This window comes from Astatotilapia calliptera, chromosome 12, assembly GCF_900246225.1.
Source record: "Astatotilapia calliptera chromosome 12, fAstCal1.2, whole genome shotgun sequence".
NCBI classification, from domain to species: Eukaryota; Metazoa; Chordata; class Actinopteri; order Cichliformes; family Cichlidae; genus Astatotilapia; species Astatotilapia calliptera.
In genome coordinates this window covers 37,771,538-37,790,121 of record NC_039313.1, presented here as the reverse complement: position 1 = coordinate 37,790,121, position 18,584 = coordinate 37,771,538, and the positions used below count along the sequence as shown (strand labels likewise).

The 18,584-nt window shown below is 45.8% G+C and overlaps 1 protein-coding gene across 1 annotated transcript; it reads right to left on the bottom strand.

Annotated features, from left to right (window-relative positions):
* Positions 1-1,251: 1,251 nt before the first annotated feature.
* ppl (periplakin) lies at positions 1,252-17,416 on the bottom strand. The gene is made up of 22 exons (XM_026186272.1): positions 17,184-17,416; positions 14,100-14,199; positions 13,663-13,817; positions 13,362-13,482; positions 12,808-12,933; positions 12,671-12,712; positions 10,797-10,958; positions 10,612-10,719; positions 10,121-10,216; positions 9,922-10,044; positions 9,686-9,832; positions 9,452-9,603; positions 9,257-9,366; positions 8,081-8,244; positions 7,779-7,957; positions 7,532-7,670; positions 7,159-7,352; positions 6,758-6,908; positions 6,593-6,676; positions 6,382-6,498; positions 4,393-4,485; positions 1,252-4,317 (listed from the first exon to the last, which is right to left on the bottom strand). The coding sequence occupies exons 1-22, from the start codon at positions 17,231-17,233 to the stop codon at positions 1,645-1,647; spliced, it is 5,286 nt and encodes a 1,761-aa protein (XP_026042057.1). The 5' UTR covers positions 17,234-17,416; the 3' UTR covers positions 1,252-1,644.
* Between the last annotated feature and the right edge of the window lie 1,168 nt (positions 17,417-18,584).

Below are 18,584 nucleotides of genomic sequence, written 5' to 3'. Positions count from 1 at the left end.
TCACAAATGTGGGATTAAATTGGGTTAAAATGTACAAAGCAGTGATGTCATGTTTTGTGACGAGGACCCAGGCACAGAGAGACTTGATGAATTTAAGAATCTTATGATTTAATAAAGAAATTTGCAGACTTGCACAGAGATGGTAAAATTATGATGACTGATAATGGAGACGAGGACAGGGAGGAACAGGTTTAAATGCACCAAGGAGACAGTCAGAGGGAACTCGGGACAACTGGAGACATTTAAGGAAGAAGAAGTCTCATCGTGACGAGTAAAGTTGATCTTGCCTGGCTGAGCAGCTCTGGGTGCTCAGCACCCCCAAACCTCTGATCCTAGAATCACCCCTGCTTTACACGTCTTATTCATCATTCAAGGACATCTTTCTGTCTAACATTCACACATTCATACTCCGATGAACGTATCAGGAGTGGCTCTGAATTCCGTATCTTGCCCAAGAATCTTTGACATGCTGAGCTTGTTTTACCGTTTCTCATTTTTGAGTCACCAGTAATGAGAGCTGTCACCTGTCATGTGTGAAATCTTATGGGCTCTGAGGTGGTACCGGGGACTTTCCTCGGGACCTGTGGCTTCTGGACCTAGCACCTCAAACCTGTTAGACACAGTAATGAGTGCCGCAGGACTGTCTTCCTTCTTTGCACTCCCCTTGGATAACTGTGCAGGGTGCAGAAGGAGCCTGCATAGTAAGAACAACCCCAGGTTTCTCTTCAGCACTGTAGACAGGCTGACAAAGTTAGAGCTCTGTTGAGGCAACCATCCCTTTAACCTTAACTAGTAACGATTCCCTTCCATATTTACAGTGTAATAGGTGTAGGCTGCTGGGAGCTTCCTGTAATGCCATTAACTTGTATGTTTATACACCTCTCTGCATTTAATTATTAGTTATTATTAATCTCTGGGTCGCTTCCACAGCATGTCTTTGTTCTGTCTTCCTCCCTCCTCTCCAATTGCATGCAGCAGATGGCCCCGCCCCTCCCTGAGCCTGGTTCTGCTGGAGGTTTCTTCCTGTTAAAAGGGAGTTTTTTCCTTCCCACTGTCACCAAAGTGCTTGCTCATAGGGGGTGGGGGAGCATCCGATTGTTGTTTGTTTTTCCTGTATTATTGTAGGGTCTTTACTTTTTACAATATAAACTGCCTCGAGGCAATTGTTGTAATTCAGTGATACATAAATAAAATTGAATATTGATACCATAAATTCCATACGTTTTCCACAATAAAATACCCCACAAGACATTACATTTTGTTTGAATTTTTTATTGAAAGCACACAGCCGACAACCCTGTTTAAAGCCCATAAATAAATGAAACACTTAGTACTCTTGTGAGTTTTAGTGACAATATTTCAAAGATACATTCTTAACCCTGCCACCAAGTTAAAGAAATTAAAGATCGAACTTTTCAGCATCAAAAATTTATGTGGCTGGCTGTGATGATGGTAATATGAGTCCATGTATTCATGCCAGATATGCATAAGAAAATTAATACATGGTGTAGTTGGGACTCGTAGGTAAAACACATAGTAACTGAGGGTCACCACAATATTAAAGTGAGAATATAAGTATATATTAAAAGCTAGGAAGACCAGTCAAAACAGATTTTTTTAGAATGAAAATCAAAAGCGTATCTTTTAAAGCCCCCTGTTCTTGCCCGATACCAATGCACCAAACTCCTGGATGGAGATTTCTTTATTTAAGTACTGCTGAAGCTGGCGATTTGTGATGTGTCCAAGGCGCAGTGCATCATCGATGGAAAACTTTTTTCCTGACTTTCTGTCATGAAGCACAGAGGATTCTCCCTGCGGCCCTTTGACTGAGATCTCTTCCCAGTCACACTCCTGGCTCTGCAGGTTGACAAACATCTTCCAGTCGATCAGCCCTAGTTTGTAGGCTTCCTCTGGTCGCATCTCCTTGCCTGTATCTGGGTCGATGACGACAATAGACCTGCGGAGATGGCTTTCCCTCTGTTCCCTCTTCATCCTCACAGCTGCCAGGTTCTTTTTAAGCTTCTCTATCTCCTCATCCTTCTGGTTTGTTACAGCCCTCAGCTCTGCCAATTCCTTCTGTAATGAATCAAGCCTCAACTCCAAGTTCTTTGAATCCTCTCTTGGCGCAGACTCTGTAATTAGCCGAGTCTCTTTGCTTGTGATCTCAATCTCTGACCGAAACTTGCGAATCTCATTTTGCAGCCTTTGGTTTTCCTGCTGCAATCGGCTACTTTCATCACGGATGTAGTCCAATTCTTTGGTAGACTTGGTGTTAGAAAACTCCATATCAGAGAGCCTGGAATTGAGGGTGGATAGTTCTTGGTCAAGTTCTCGCCTTCTCCTTTTCTCCTCTTCCAGAGTTCTCTTTAGGTTCTCAATCTCAATCTCTGCCTCTGGATCCCGTTCAACTTGGACTTTCTCAGTGCGGACAACCCTTTCCTTCACATCTACCTTTTCCAGGGTGATCTGCTGCTGAATAAGGACATTCAACTCTTTCTCAAGGAGGGTGCGTTTGTGACGCTCTTCATCAAGTTGTAGTTTGAGAATGGAGTGTTCCTTCTCCTGTTGAGGATCCTGCTGCAGAACCACCTTTTGTTTGACTGTCACCTTTTCACGATTTTCTTTGTCACGGATCTCTAGCTCATTAAGTCTAACCCGAAGCCGCTGGATCTCTAGTTCTGCATCACGCCTTGCCCTGCGCTCACGCTCCAGTTCTTCCAGCTGCATGTCCAGGTCAGTCTTCTGTCTCTGCAATTGGTAGAGCTCTGTTTTTAGGCTCTCCTTCTGTTTTTGCTCATTGTTGATGTTCTGTAAGAAGCTTTGACATTCTGACTTAAGGAGAGGATCCTCTTCCATCTTGACCACTTCTTGCTGAACAATCTTCTCACGAACCTGAGACAAATCCATCTTTCTTAGTCTAATTTTTTCTTCTTGTTCTGTCCGTTCTCTCTCAAGGTCCAGGCGTTTCTGCTGTTCATCAGCCAGCTTCCTCTTTAGCATTTCAATTTCTTCCTTAGTCTTTGGATCTTCTCTGTACTGCAGCACTTCATTGACAACCTCTTTGGTCTGCACTTGGGGTTTGGTATTCTTCCATCTTTCGATTTCATCTCGAAGCTGGCGGATTTCTAGCTCAGATTTCTCAGTCTGGTGGCTTTTATCTACAATTTCATTGCGAAGTCTCTCCAGCTCTCTTTCAGTTTGTGGATCTATCTTATATTTGATTACTTCTTTGATGATCTCTTTAACTTCCACTTGAGGCCCTCTGTTCTTGAGCATGGTCAGCTCATCCTGCAGAGATCTCAACTGGAGCTCTGCATCTTTATACCGCCTCTGTTGCTCTACAAGTTCAAGACGGAGATTGGCCACTTCATTCTCAGCCTTGGGATCGGGCCGGACAATCTCTCGTACTTTCTCTTGAATCACAACCTTAGACTTCTCCTCCTCCAGGCTTGCAATTTTCCTCTGGAGGTCAGTCTTTTCCCGCTGTGATGATCTTCTTTTGGCCTTCTCATCTTCGAACTGCCTCCTAAGGTTTTCTACCTCTCTCTCAAAGGCAGTATCCTTCTCAACTTTCAGCACTTCCTTGATGGAAATCTTTTCCTCAGCCATTGATTTCTCCTTCTCCAGTCTTCGAAGCTTTTCTTGAAGAAATTGCAACTCATCCTCCAGCTGCCTTCTGCTTTCTATTTCCTTCTCTTTCCTGTCAAGCAGCACCCTGTACTCACTTTCAAGTTGGGGGTCATTCTGGACTTTGATCACCTCCTCTTCAGTGATTACCTCCTGTTCCTTGTTCTTCTCCTCAGCCAGGAGTGTCACATGTTTTTGGATCTCAATGAGCTCGTTGTCTTTCATCAGCCTCTGCCTTTTTAGCTCTTCCAGCTCCTCCCGAAGCTTTCGGACCGCCTCCTCCTGACCACGGTCTCTTTCTATACGCAAGACCTCCTTCACTGTGTACTGCTGTGCCCCTTCTTTGACCTCTGTCTCAAGGCCACGCAGCTTCAACTTTAGTACCTCAAGGTCATTCTCCAGGACATGGGTAGTGCGGCGCTCCTCTGACAACTTCTGCTGGACTTTGTAGACTTCTTCATCCAGCTGGGGGTCTGGAACCTTTTTAATTAGCTCCTTCTTAACAATTGTATCCTGGGGCTTTTGTCCTTCAAGCATATAAATGTCAGTCTGAATGGTCTCTATTTCTTTTTCTAGTTGCTCCCGCCTATGGATCTCATCGTCTAGCTGTTTTCTTATTCTCCACGGCTCTTCACCAGGGGCATTGGCTTGGACCGACTTGACATTTGTAACTTGGATAGTCTCAGATTGCTATAGAAAGAAAATAATCATTATTATTACTGTAGTTTTTATGTTTATGTAGCAATGATATGTAAAATAGTTTACCTGGCTCAGAAGACTGTTGGCAAACTCCAGATTCTGCAGTCTTTGCTTATTTACAGCATTCACCTCAGTAAACTTTGCCTCAATAGCTGCTTCCTGCAAACGATAAAATAACATGTAATGAAAATCATATACAGTAACTTCTGTAGGGGTTTTTGGCTTATGCCCTTAAGCTGAGGATTGTGGTTGTTAATTTGCACGAGTCTGTTTGTGTCAAGAAGCATCTCTTTTCCTGTAGATACCTTTTGCCCATAGACAGTATAAATATTGATGTTGCTTCTGGCCGGTGTCAAAGTGCCTCAACAATTTATATTTGTGCGTAAATATTGGCCACACCGCATTTCAGAATGGATGATTATCTGTACAGCTTGTGATTGACATGTCAATGAGGAAATGGATTCTCAGTCAGACATGACCCTCCTTATCACATCTGTCTTTTTTTTTTTTTTTTTTTTTTAAACCAAGATGGCAATAGTGAAAAAATTCATCTTGAGGAAACCAATGGATGTCACAGCAGCAATGGCAATACTGTCTACACGGAGAGAAATGTTCCTCAAAGGGGTTGCAAATGTGTACAATAATTTTGTGAACCTTTTGAGGACTCGCATGAGTGTGCTACGTTTGACCAAACATCGAACAATTTTACAAATGCGTACATACAAACAAAAACATTCAGATCATTTAGCGTCTTGAATCAGATGATTTTACTTTTCGATAACCTTGCTATGCGTACACAGATCACATCGCATGCCAACTTGGGGTTTTGAGACAAGTTGAACGCTGCCAGATCCACAAATGGAAAATGCATTCAAGTCCCAGTGTAAAACATCTTGGCTCCCACTGTAAATACACACCCCCCCCCCGCCCTAAATAACCTTTACCAGAAAACATTACTAATTACAGACACTACAGAGTAGCCTATAAAGATAAGGGTGCTCCCACAGTCCAAAAACATGCAGTTAGTGGGGTTTGGTTAATTGGTAATTCTAAATTGCCCGTAGGTGTGAATGTGAGTGTGAATGGTTGTCTGTCTCTGTGTGTTAGCCCTGTGATAGACCGGCGACCTGTCCAGGGTGTACCCTGCCTCTCGCCCTATGGTAGCTGGGACAGGCTCCAACCTCCCACGACCCTAACAGAGGAGAATAGATGGATGGATATAATCCAGGTAAGTGGAACACTTTGATGTTAATCGTACCCATCTTACCGTTCTCTAATCCTGAACATTTCGGATTGTGCAGGCTACTGTGTAGTGTTTGTTATTGGTAAATCTGTGTTTTCTAGTATTTAATAACACAATGCCAGCAGATCAGCTGATCTTAATGCAGGCCTACAGCTCAGCTCATGCTGTAGGCTGGGATTCAATTCAAATTTATTACAGGGCACATTATTTAAGCTGCTTTAGCATCGTCACAGGTGCTGCACAACTGCAAGTCTATCACCAGCTCCTTGTTTTGTGATGCCATCCATCCATTCGCTTCCACTTATCCTTTTCAGGGTCGTGGGGGCTGCTGGAGCCTATCCCAGCTGTCATTGGGCGAGAGGCGGGGTACACCCTGGACAGGTCGCCAGTCTGTCGCAGGGCTAACACATAGAGGCAGACAACCATTCAGTCCCGCATTCACACCGATGGACAATTTGGATTAATCAGTTAACCTATCCCCACTAACTGTTGTTTTGACCATGTTTGTGTCCGAACTCAGCTTGTCTAAACAACCCGATAACTGCGTCATCAGGGTAATCTCAGCGCTTGTTTGAGAGTACCAGAGAAAACTGTAGTTTGAAATGCATCCAATAAAAGACTGGAACATTTCTGAGGTCACGATTCTTTCAGGATATATCAGGTTCTCTTGCTTTTGGTTATTCATTGTTTTAATTTGTATCCCAGCTGAAAATGAGCTCTGAGCTAGAAGACTTGTGTTGGTCATAGCAGTTAGCAACACAAGTTTAAACTGTGCTGTGTATTTTCACTTCACCGTGCATGCTGTGCCTTACCTCTGCCTTGACTATTGCTGCAGGTGATTCCAATCTGCTCCTCTTGTATGTCTGAGGTACAAGTCCATCCTCAAGATCAAGGATAGATTTGAACTTCTCAGCTTCAGTCTCATAGTCCTGAAGAGTAAATCAGTAAACCAACATCAAACCTTTAACTTTTCTAAAAGATCATATGATAAAGAAAAAAAAAAATCAATGGAGAAAAACTGACTTTGACAGCTTGCTGGTACAGCTGGGCATTTTTGGAGACATTGTTTAAATCAGACTCCTTTCTCGCTATATCAGATAACAGGTTCTGTAGAAAAGAGCAGAGTTAAGTGCCACTAACATTCATGTGTAACGAGAAATATGCAGAGTTATTGCTCAGCATTCATACCCTCTGATTTCTCAGCTTCGTTTCCACTTGTTTTGGGTCATCAGTGTCACGGGGCTCGTAATTTGGAACACGAGAGAGCCAGCTGTTCAAATTGTCATAATCATTGCGGTAGTTTTTGTACGCCATCTTGGCTCTCTGCAAGCTTTGAGCCCTGCACAAACAAACCAAAACATATCATCAGAGATTGTCTTTACATATGAAATGACCGTCTGTGCTTCAGGGACCCTGATGGTCACAAGCCAGAGCGTCGGTCAGGTAATACAGTTGTTCTGTAGTGCTTCTTCACGCTATCTCCATGCACCTTGGGCAGGTGATGTTGTGCTAGACATTTCTGGCTGTCGATGACGTCCTGCGCTGTATTTGCTTTACATATTACTGACGTGCTTTCCTGCCCAACTTACCTCGAGTCAGTCTGCTGGTTGAGGTTGTTGTATCTCTTGTTGAGTTTCTGGACATCAGCTTCCTGCCTCTCGATGTCAGGGCAGTGCTCTTGGAACTTGTTGGCCATGTTCTCACAGCTGCTCTTGGCCAGACGCAGGTTCTGCTCTGTGTCAGAGACCAGTGTCCTCTGTGACCGCAGGTCCGCTCCGATATCCTGCCAGGGCAGCAAAAGACAAACTGCTTGAGACAACCTACAGTAAACAGTCACGTCACCTGTCTGTGAACGTGTGGCAGTTTGGACATGAAGGAACATAAACTGAAACAGTAACAACAATTTTCAGTTCAGTTCATATAAAAGTGAATAAATTCTGTTCTGATATAAGACCATCTTACTGCAAGTTCCCGCTGGGTTTTCTCCATTGAAGAGACGTCAGCAGGAGCAACCTCCTCCCTGGCCAGCTTGTTCTCGTAGGTGGAGAGTAAGGTTTTTCCATTTTGCAGAGATGACTCCAGCTGGTTGGAATTCTTCAGCCTAAAGCAAAGTTCAAAAATGCCTGTCACTGAGCACACTGAAAACAGAAAAAGCAGAGGCATGCTGCTGCACTGATGGCACTTTGAAAGCAATAACCAGGTCACATACTTCTCCTGAGAGCACTGAAGAAGCTGCTCCACCTTGGTGTACTTCTTGTTGGCCTCATCCACCTTGCTGTGAAGTTGAGATGTGCTGGCACAATTTGGGTTTGAGACCAAGAAGCTCTGTGCTTCCTGCACTTTAGAAGACTTCTCTGGTTCAATCCTTCTGACAGCAGCAGCAATGTCCTGGAGAGAAACGTGTACTGGTGAGTTGCACAGTGCAAAAACACACTCTTTGCTTGGTGGGCTAAACCGAGCAGAGAGAAGCAGCTTTAATATCAAACCAAAGAACAAAGCCGACGTTCTTACTTTCATGTCCTGCAGGCGGTCAGTACTGTCCTGCAGTGTCCTGTTCTGTTCCAGCGGAGGGCGCACTCGAGCATAGATGGATTTCTCCTGTTTGTCCAGGTCACTGACAACCTTATCCAGACCAGCCATCAGCTGGCGGCATTGCTGTTCCTGTTTGTCTGAGGCTACATGCAGCAGTGTGAGAGGGCAGGAAACATATTCATCACACGCACACTTGATCTGAAATCTTCCAGCCAGCAGCACGTTTAGATTTATAGTAGCTTCTTTTCATGCTTCATGGTTATGAAACTCAAAATTTCAACTTAATGAGCAACTTGAAGTTTTGAGTTACTTCTGAGTAACTCAAGAACCCAAAGTTTCGACTAACAGATGGAAAAGAAGTGGCAGAAACAACAGTTTATATCACTGTGTCATGAAGGCAACATGTCTATTCTGTGTGTGTCCTTTTTGTATGTAGCCTGCTCAGATTTACTGTGTGTGAGAAAAACAAATGTGTCATAGAAGAAACAAGGCGAACACAAAAGCAGACGGTAAACCACATCTGGATTGCCCCACTCTGTCCTGGTGTTCTGAGCAAGAAATCATCCAAATTTGCAGAGAACTGGACTGAAACATCAGTCAGCTCTAGTGCAGTGATTAAATTATTATTGTATGTAGAGAGGAGAGAGAACAGCTTGAGGAAGCCTGGAGAAGTGTTCCTGAAGATGCTTGGATAGAAAGCTGAGAGTTCAGGCTGTGCTCAGCGGTGCTCACACCAAATATTTCTACAAACTGTCTGTTTGCACGTTCCTCATGATCCTATGTCCTAATTATGAAGAAACAAAGGCTCAACGTCATCTTATTATTTGAGAAAAACTCAACATATTTTTGGTGAAGGTTTCACTAACATAGTTGCTTGAATAGATGAGAAAAACAGAGCATGTTGCGGTTATGCGAGTTTCCTAGTGTGAGGATTATTGTGACAAACAGAGCAACGTCATTAACTCTAAGAACCAGGGCAGCCTTTCACCTGGAGGGAAGGCAGAGCAGTTGCATATATTTGAGTGTACTGGCAGCAAACAGTGTGAGTCAGAGGCACCAGCACACTGGAAGGTTATACTAGAAATCAGCTGGTCTGTCATAACCAACTAACTTGGCTAATTGTGGTGCTAATATATTATTGTGCGTCATGCGTACCTGTAGCGGTTGCAGTTCCGCTCGTCTTCTTCAGCTCGTCCAAGCGTTTCTGCAGACTTCCCTTGGTGGCTGCCATCTTCTGTTTGATAGCTTTCTGCTGTCCGGTCAGGCTGCAGCACACACACGACATACTGTTACAGCTGTAGATGCCCTCATCGGCCGAAGGAGTTTAGAAAGCCCTTTGTACACACTCACTTGTCGGCGATGGCCACAGCCTCCGGGTCGGTGGGGGGGAACATGAAGCAGATGCCCGGGGCAGTGATCTTGTGTCCGGCCGCATCCTTCACGTCCCATTTGGAACCATTTTGCCGCAGGAGAGTGTACCTCTCCCCCCGCACGATCTGACCCTACACGGGGAAACAGTTAGAACGCGTCACTGGATCACGCCGCTATCGTCTCAGTATTACGTGTGAAGGACGCAGTACGTACGTCATCGGTGTCAAATTCGCACAGAGCCTCGACAGGGATCAGCTTCTGGGGTGTTTCCCTGCGGTACTTCAGAGGCAACACCTGAAGGCTGCGCTTCTGAAGAGCCTTAACCCGCTCGTCAAAGTTCTCGATGGCCTTGGCTTCATCCTGCACACAAGAAACGCACAAGCGTGTCGTCACCGTACGCAGTCAGTGATGCTATCAGCTACGGTCTATGTGCAGATAAAAGAACTCACGTCCAGCTCCCTGATCAGGCCCTCCATCTGATACATGTCTTTGAACTCGGGGTTGTACTTCTGGCTGATCTCCGTGTCCAGACGCTTCAGCAGGTCCTGAGTGTCGCGCGCCTCCTTGTGGAACTGCATGCAGACACACACGTACAGATGAGCTTCACTCTTTAAATGCGTCTCTGTGCATGTCACCTGTCACACTGACCTTGTGGTACTCATCCATGTGTTTGAGGTGGTTCTCCTCACAGATGAGCAGGTTCAGGTGTTCCTTCCAGTCAGCGTGGACTGCTTCCATATGAGCCTGACAACAACGTGGTTTATGCGTAACATTATAGAGATGTGCGGCAACAGAGTTAATAATGAGACAATAAGAAGCACCAGTATGGCTTCTTCCCCCCTTTTTACATCCATCTGAAGGATGAACGTCTTACGTTGCCCATAACAGACTGTGAGATAACAAGTGGAAGCAGCTCATTTGTTGCCTGAGCTGCTCGTATGCCAACTGGGTCCAACCCACAAACAGTGTTTTTAGACAAAACGAGAAGCGCATCATCCGTCTGCTGTGTGAGGACTGAAAAGCGCCTTGAAGCCCCGCTGTCTTTAAAACATGACCCTGCTCTACCGCAGACTCCCGTGGACCCAGGGCCCAGGCAGAAACGCACTATGAAAGAGTCAAAGTGTGCGGATGGTGGGTACCTCCATAACATTCTTCCCTGGATGGTCGGAGGCAATCAGCTTTTCTCCATCATCGTTCAGCTTGGTGATAGTGCCCTCCTTGGACTCCAGACATTTACTGATGAAATTCTGTTGGTTGAGACAAATTTGCTGAGCGAGCTGAGCTTGTTTCACTCGCCGTGCACGTGTGTGAATTCCACAGCTACCTCGTACTGCCTCTGCCGGGCAGGGTAGTCCAGGTTGTTGTCACTCCAGTCGTATTTGATCCTCTCCTCTGCCTGCTGGTCCATCCAGTACAGCTCGTTGGTGCAGCGCTGCATGTAGTCTCGCAGGCTCATCAGGTTGCGCTGTCGAGCGCTGGAGTTAGCCTAGCCGAAGGAACAGGAAGCTTAGTCACCAACAGCTTTATTTGAGGTTTTTACAAGCGCCTGGACGAGTCAAGGAAAGTTTTGTTTGCGTTTGAATTCAAACGATATGATTCTGTGTTTTAATATAATTAGCATGAATCTGATGAGCTTGATTTTGTAAGTGGCCTTTCCAGCCTGTATGAATGATAACAACTTGTGCTACAGTCAGAGTTTACTTGTTATTAATCTTTTCAAAAACTAGGTGCTGAAAAGATTTCATGTAGTAAAATCAAGTTCTTGAGTTGTTAACAAATTCATGTTTTTGCTAAAGATAAAACACTTCAGTGGAGAACCGGCTGGTGTGTCAGCAGCACTACTGTCAGCTAGGGCTGGGTTTTGATTATCGATTTATCGAGTAAAATCGATTCTGGTCTGGATAACGTGATATTGAGTCATTAAAATCCTGAATCGATTTTTTAATATAAATTTATTTTGCCCAAAATGCCAGAATCTCAGGTTAAACCTCACCAAATTTCAACAACCACCAACAAAACAGTAAATGAGAGCAGGAACACGGCTTCTGCACAAAGACGTAAACACAAAACGCCGACGCATCAGAATCAGTGAGATGTGACTTTCTCACCCGACGGCACGCACAGGGACACGCCGTCGGGGCTGAAAGCCGACAGCTCGCTGACTCTGAAGCATCGGCGTTTTGTGTTTACGTCGTTTTTGCGCTGATTCTGAAGCAGTTAGTTTATCTCTCTCCAAACAATATTGACCGAAGATCCAAACTACGCTTCACATAAACGTCGTCATGAGGGCGATCGTGGCTCAAGAGTTGGGAGTTCGCCTTGTAATCGGAAGGTTGCCGGTTCGAGCCCCGGCTTGGACAGTCTCGGTCGTTGTGTCCTTGGGCAAGACACTTCACCCGTTGCCTACTGGTGGTGGTCAGAGGGCCCGGTGGCGCCAGTGTCCGGCAGCCTCGCCTCTGTCAGTGCACCCCAGGGTGGCTGTGGCTACAATGTAGCTGCCATCACCAGTGTGTGGATGTGTGGATGACTGGATATGTAAAGCGCTTTGGGGTCCTTAAGGACTAGTAAAGCGCTATATAAATACAGGCCATTTACCATTTATTTACCAATTCACTCTGACCTTTGCTGTTTTGCTGGTGTTGGCAGCTGCTTTTTGTTGTTGTTGTTTTTTCTTACTTCCGACAAGAAAGCCTCATTTCTGCTGTTCAATACTGAACAAATTAAAACTTTTTAAAATTATGCAAAACTGCAAAATGCTTTGCGATGTCTCCAATCAAACCTCTGTTACTTTGCTCTGCTTCGCTTTGTTTTTGACTGCACAATATTTTTAAGGTCATCTGCTATAAAAACACAGACCAGGAAAAATGCCTTCATGTTGTTCTGCGTTTCATCCTCAGTTACTTTGACACAAAGGCCTCTGCTGTGATGCTCACACCTCTGATAAAGTCTCACAAGTGTCAGGTTTCTTTTTATAGATATAAAAATATAGATATGTACTGATAAGTGATCAGAATTATAATATTTCTGACTGTCTGAGGCAAAATCTTCCCGAATCGAATCGATTCTAGAAATCAGTGACGATACCCAGCCCTACTGTCAGCCGGCTGGATGCTGTGTGCATACACCGCACTCACCATGGATCACAGTGAAACTACACAAAAGCGCACATATATCATACACACAGAAACGAACACTTACCAGCAGTTTGTTGTACTTTGACTGAAGGCTGCTGACGTATTCCTGCAGAACAAAGCAGAGCAGACACACAGAGGGTCAGCGAGGAACCGACGCAGGACGTCCAACTGTGCAAACCTTTGATTCTGACATCATGTCACCTTGTCTCCACTGGCAGAGATGTGAGGAGCCAGAGCCTCCACCTCACTGTGGAAGATGTTGTGTTCCTCCACCTCGTTCTCCACAGAGGGCAGGTCCTGGCCAAAGCCCTTGTTTTGCAGGTTGTCCTGAGCAGAGACACATGGTGTGCATCATGAATGAATTCCACTTTTCTGAAATGAAACGTCTAAAAAGTGACCTATGTCTAACACCCTCTGCAGACATGTGATGTGAAATTTCTGCCATGCAGACATGGAATACTTTTATTGTGTTCACCTGTGCACTGTACAAACAAATACCTGACTCCATTGTTTAAGCAGGACTCCTGCTAACCCACAGTGACAGTGATCTGCAGCGTGCGAGCCACCTGCTGCATGTAAGCACCATGTGCACACACAGCTAAGGCGTGCTTGTGTTCCCTCAGTAACTGAAAGTTTCTCAGTTGTTGCACTGACATAAAGACCTAACGAGGCGTTCCTCTGTAACACCGTGCTGGACCTAGCAGCGAGTGCTGCACACTGTGGCTTGAATTCATGTTTGCTGGGTTTTTGTTTACCAGCTTTTCATCCATCATGTTGCCCCAGTTGATGCTGGGCTTGCCCTCAGTGCGGACCAGGTGGTAGATGTGGCCGTGCTCCTCTTTCAGCTTCGTCACTCTGTCACGCAGTTGCTTCATGCTGAATACACACAGAAACGCGAACACAACATTTTAGGTAACAGAGCCAGCAGGTAACAGTAACCAGGTCTTCCTCAGGTCTTCGTGAATATTCATGACTTAACATTAAGCTTTTGTGTGCATCATGCACTAGCAGGCACAACTAAGGTGGTTTGCGTAGCGTGAAATAGCGTTCACTCACTCCTGTGCGATCATCTCAGCCTGCGGATGCTGAAGGCGTCTGGCGTTGACGACGTCTTCATCCAGGCCACTCAGCAGCTCCAGAGAATTGAGGAGTCTCTTGTTGGTGTCTTCTTGATACAGGGGCTGCTTCCCCTCATTGATCTTGCTCACATCCTGTGAGGAAAGAGTCAGTCATGTGGAGTTAGCCAAACACTGCCAGCCTTTCAGCTGAATAGACAGAAGCTGAAAGTGTATCATGACAGTGCTGTGGCTCTGAGCTCAGATGGGCACTAACGTGTGGCTGCGGTGGTTTTTATATGACGGCTAACATGCTCCATGTTGAAATAAGCTGTGGTCTATTTCTCAAAGAGGCTGATACATATGTAATTATAGCTGACAGCACACATGAAGCTGATTGGACTGACTGGAGACATGAGCGTTGCTGCAGCACTCTACCTTGTTGAGGTTCTGCTCCACATCGTAGATATTCTTCTCCACTTTGTCAGCATTCTTCTGCAGCTTCTCGATCAGTGTGGCGAGTTCTGTGCTGGGAGCACTGAGAGACGACACACAGAGACATCCTTAATGACGTCACACACAGGCTTTTCTGGATCCCTGTGAAGCAACTCTGTAACACTCGATGGAACATATATCATAATTGCAGAAGCTGAAAATAGCGGCTTCGTAACAAGCTCAACCCCTTCGATTATGAGCCGCAGAACAGCAGCTCGACGCTTTCAGAAATACAAAACACCAAGAACTGATCAGTCAGTGTTCAGCACTGCAAGCCCCATCACTAAAGTACTACTCCAGGGTTAGTACTTTAACGAGGCATCAGAGAAGTGCAGAGCACGTGGTTTAAAACTAAACCAGCAGATCTGACAAACTGGGAACCCATCACGAGTAGCAAAGAGTGCCAAGGCATGTAAAGAGTTCAAATGTAGTCAGTGTCAGAGTTCTGAATGGGGCAACAAATGCAGGATAAATGTACTGGACTTCTTTGCTGTGCACTGTTAGTTTCAACAGCGACATGTTTGTACAGAAACTGACATCGTGTTACTCGTACAGGTGATCCAGGACCCAGCTGACCTTCTCGATAGATTTAATTGTGGATTTAAGTGGAAAGCAGCGAGTACTCTGTACAGTACCTGTGCTGTTCATTACACAGAGTGATAACGAGTCATCATCTCACTGCATGTTTCCATCACACCTGGTGTCAGACAGCAATCAATGACCGGTGACAATTTGGGTGAAAATGAGCACAACTCACTACAGTACGGCGCAAACGTTAGCCACCACTGAACAACACAGGAAATCAGTCCTGTGGTCATCTCCCTGCACAGCTCCTCCATCTGAGGCATCCATCACTGTAGCACACAGTGCGATAGTTACACCTGTTTGTACATCGTCTACGGTGAAAACACCAAAATAAGAAAGTTTTACAGTTCAGAGTAAAACGTCAGTCGTATAAAGTTAATCTCTTCAATACTCTGGATGCTTATAATTGAGCCGTTTGTTCATATATTAGAGCCACTTCTCATACTTGTAACTTTGTAATAAGTTGGATTATTTAATTTAGTCCAGTCTGTTACTGCTGTTGTCTTGGAGCAACTATAGTCACATCGTTTCCTGAGGGATTAATAAAGTGTGTTGATTGATAACATCAGAGCTCATGAGTCTGACTGTGAATGCTGTGAATCTCCGATCTCAGTGGATAAGTTGCCATTAGGTAGCTGACATATTCCCTAAAATGGGGGAAACTAGCCCAGCGAGTTTTTGTTACACACACACGCACACGTTACATAATGCTCGATGCAGTACTTTCAAACCTGAGCTGATTTTTACTTTAACACAAACAAGTCTGAACTGGTGCGCACTGTCGAGCTGTTCTGGGCAAGCTCATCCAAAACAACACCCAACAGACTGAGGGGGATTTCTGACTGTAGTGACAAACATGAAGAAGACGTCTCATCTACAACTTTACACACTCGTCTTCTAAACATCACAACACCAAATACGTGAGAACACAGGAACATGAACGCCTGTACTGTCTGTACTGTGCTCCTGCATGATTGGCACCACTTGTTGCATAAAACTTGTGTAAAAGTGGAGCGTTGTTTTCATTGTGAATCCAGAACAGATGTGAGCTCACCCTGCTGTGGTCACCAAAGAGTGCACAGTGTCAGATCACCAAACAAGAAGCAGTGCTGTGCTGATCTGCAATGCTCCAACAGTTTAAGCTGCTCTGCTTTGTTTTGTGTGTTTCTGGGTCCTGGGGAGGTCGCTGGCTTTAACACAGTGTTCTCACTGAGGCTGTGTTAGTTCTGAAAAGGATCTGGCGCTCAACAAACACAACTCACGTGTTTCCACAGGGAGCTGGTTAAATCAGAACCAGAACGCTCCAGCATTAGGTCACACAGGGTGTGGAAGCCTGCTGCTAACACTAAAGCATCGCTGCAAACCCCGAGCCCTTTCCTCTCTGTGTGTACACTGAGATGTGCTGAGCATGTTGTTAACCAACTGGAAGGTCGGTGGTCTGAGCCCCAGCTCCGCCGCCTCGCCTTTACAGTCGTCTCTGTTTGCTGGGCTTTGGCTTAAAACCTGGCTCATCCTTCACACACGCACACCTACACCTGAACAAGAAGAGCAGCATGAAGAGGGGTGGAGCTGCATTACTCAGATTCCATTGCAATCTGTTGGTGGTTATCACAGGGCACGAGTGACTATAATGAACGATATGCACTAAGACGGACGAATCACTGTGCTGGTGTAAACACATGCTTCACACGAACATGACGCCACAACACCAAAACAAAGACTCCTTTGCTGTTGGCGCAGGTGTGGCAGCAGGACAAACATCTCTCACCGATACCTGCTGCTTGGCTGTGCTGTTTCTAAGCCAGCGCTCTGTAATGATTTAACACGCTCACTTTCTCACTTTCACCACGGCATGTACCCTGGACCACGCCAGTACAACAGCTGAAGTGACTGGCCCTGGTGCAGTGACATTATGGGCGAGGCTGCAAGGAATTCCTCTCACATTGTGTTTCTAAGGAGGGCAGCAGAAAACTTATCGAACCAGTTACCGCAAACTAACCAGGGCTTATCGGCCACACCCACTCTCCAGTTAATGCACAAACTATGTAGTCTAACGCCGAGTTTCGGCCCTGCCCGTCTGACTGTAGCTCATACAGACACCACCAGAACGTTTACATCCCGCGATCCATCAGGACACAATGATCCGAGCCTGTGTTAAAGCGCCTGGACGGACAGCTCCGCGTTCTTTCCATCTGCTGCTGGTTTAGCGCACAGCGCTGCGCTAAGACCGCTCTGTGTGCACAAACAAGTAATACGATACGCGCATATAAACTCCGAGCTTCAGCACAGCCGGGCTCACCCCGGTGTGATCATTTAACCATCCTTTTGTCTGAGATGTGGCGTGAGTCCGCTGATCGTGTAGAAATCACTACAAGTTAGGACAGATGAAGCTCGCGAGCCGCTCTGAACGGCTCGAGCGCAGAGGAACAAGCTCCTACTTACGTCTGTTTCGGCTGCGTTATCGTGGTGGACTTGGTCTTTTTCTTCAGCATGATGAAGGTCACCTGTCAGCGGCTTTCCACAGAAACAGACCCAGCAGTACAGGTGAGTCTCGGCTGCGCGCGCTCGCTGCGTCGCTGTGTGTCAAAGTCAGATATGTCCACGCGCCCTTCTCACTATCAGAGCGTGCCGTCCCAGCTCAGAGTACCAGAGCCAATGAAGTCAGCGCTTCCAGCCTGACCTTCTACCTGTCAGCAGCCAGGGGTGGGAGGGTCCAAAGAGCGAGGCCCCGCCTTCATAGCCTTCCCCTCTCACACCCACGCAAACACGTTGTGTGTTCCACTGAAAAAGTGAATGAATTCTACAGTAAAACGAGGCGCGTCCGTTTCAAAGTTTCAGTTGGGAGTAATCAGCAGTTTGTGTGCTGCACCTGTAACACCAGCACGGCTGCCTCAGGTATGCAGCAGACCAGCTGCTGTATCAAAGCTCAGTGCCAGCTGCAGAATGGCCACTGCAGCACGGGCCTGTGTAAAAGCGGGGTGTCCTGGTCAGGTTTCTCATTTCTTTCTTTCATATAAACATCAGCAGCACACCTGCAGGCCTGGCACACCCACAAGTTATTTAAAGTGCTGGGAAATCTTAGCTTTGACTCATAGCAGCCACGCTTGGGTGTTAGGGGAGTGACCTCTGTTAGCAGCACAATGTTCCCTTTTATAAAGCAAAAACTATTTGGAAATACTTTGTGGAACATCAAAGTTGAAGGTGTTTCTTCATATTCTGCAGATCTCTGGCCAAGTGGCATGTGCAGGTTTGATCATTGGCCCCAGCTGCTACAGGTCGTTTCAGTGACCTTAGTATTGGGGTCACTGCGAATCAGAGCCAGTTTCAGACAGCTGGATCTCTGTTCACTGCCTTTTCCTGCAGAGTATGTATCTGAAAATACAACCTGTCCTGTGTGCATGACTGGCTCTGGGTGTGGCAGCTAGGACAGCTCTGGCTGAACCAGTCAGACTTGACACTGTGCTCTGTGTGATTGCTGTGTTGTGTTTGTGTGTGCGACAGTGACAGTGTGACTGCAGGAATTCAGATACAGAGTAAAGGCATTTCAACATCCACACTTTAGTTTTCGACTTTTTGATTCAGCTCACTTTATTTGTTAGTTTGTTTTCTGTTTGACATCCAGTTTTATAGAAAAAAGTGCACCTTTCCCTTTTCCTGAATACAACCTCCAGTGAGTTGTTGGAGGTTTGTAGGTGTTTATTTATGGACAGCTGTCTGCAGTCAGCTTGACGTCTGGACTGCTGCCAAACCCTGACTTTTTTCAGTCGGTTTGCTGTTGAGCTCAGGATCGTCGTCCTGTTGGTGACCTAGGTTGGTCCGAGCTTTGGCTGTGGGACAGAATAC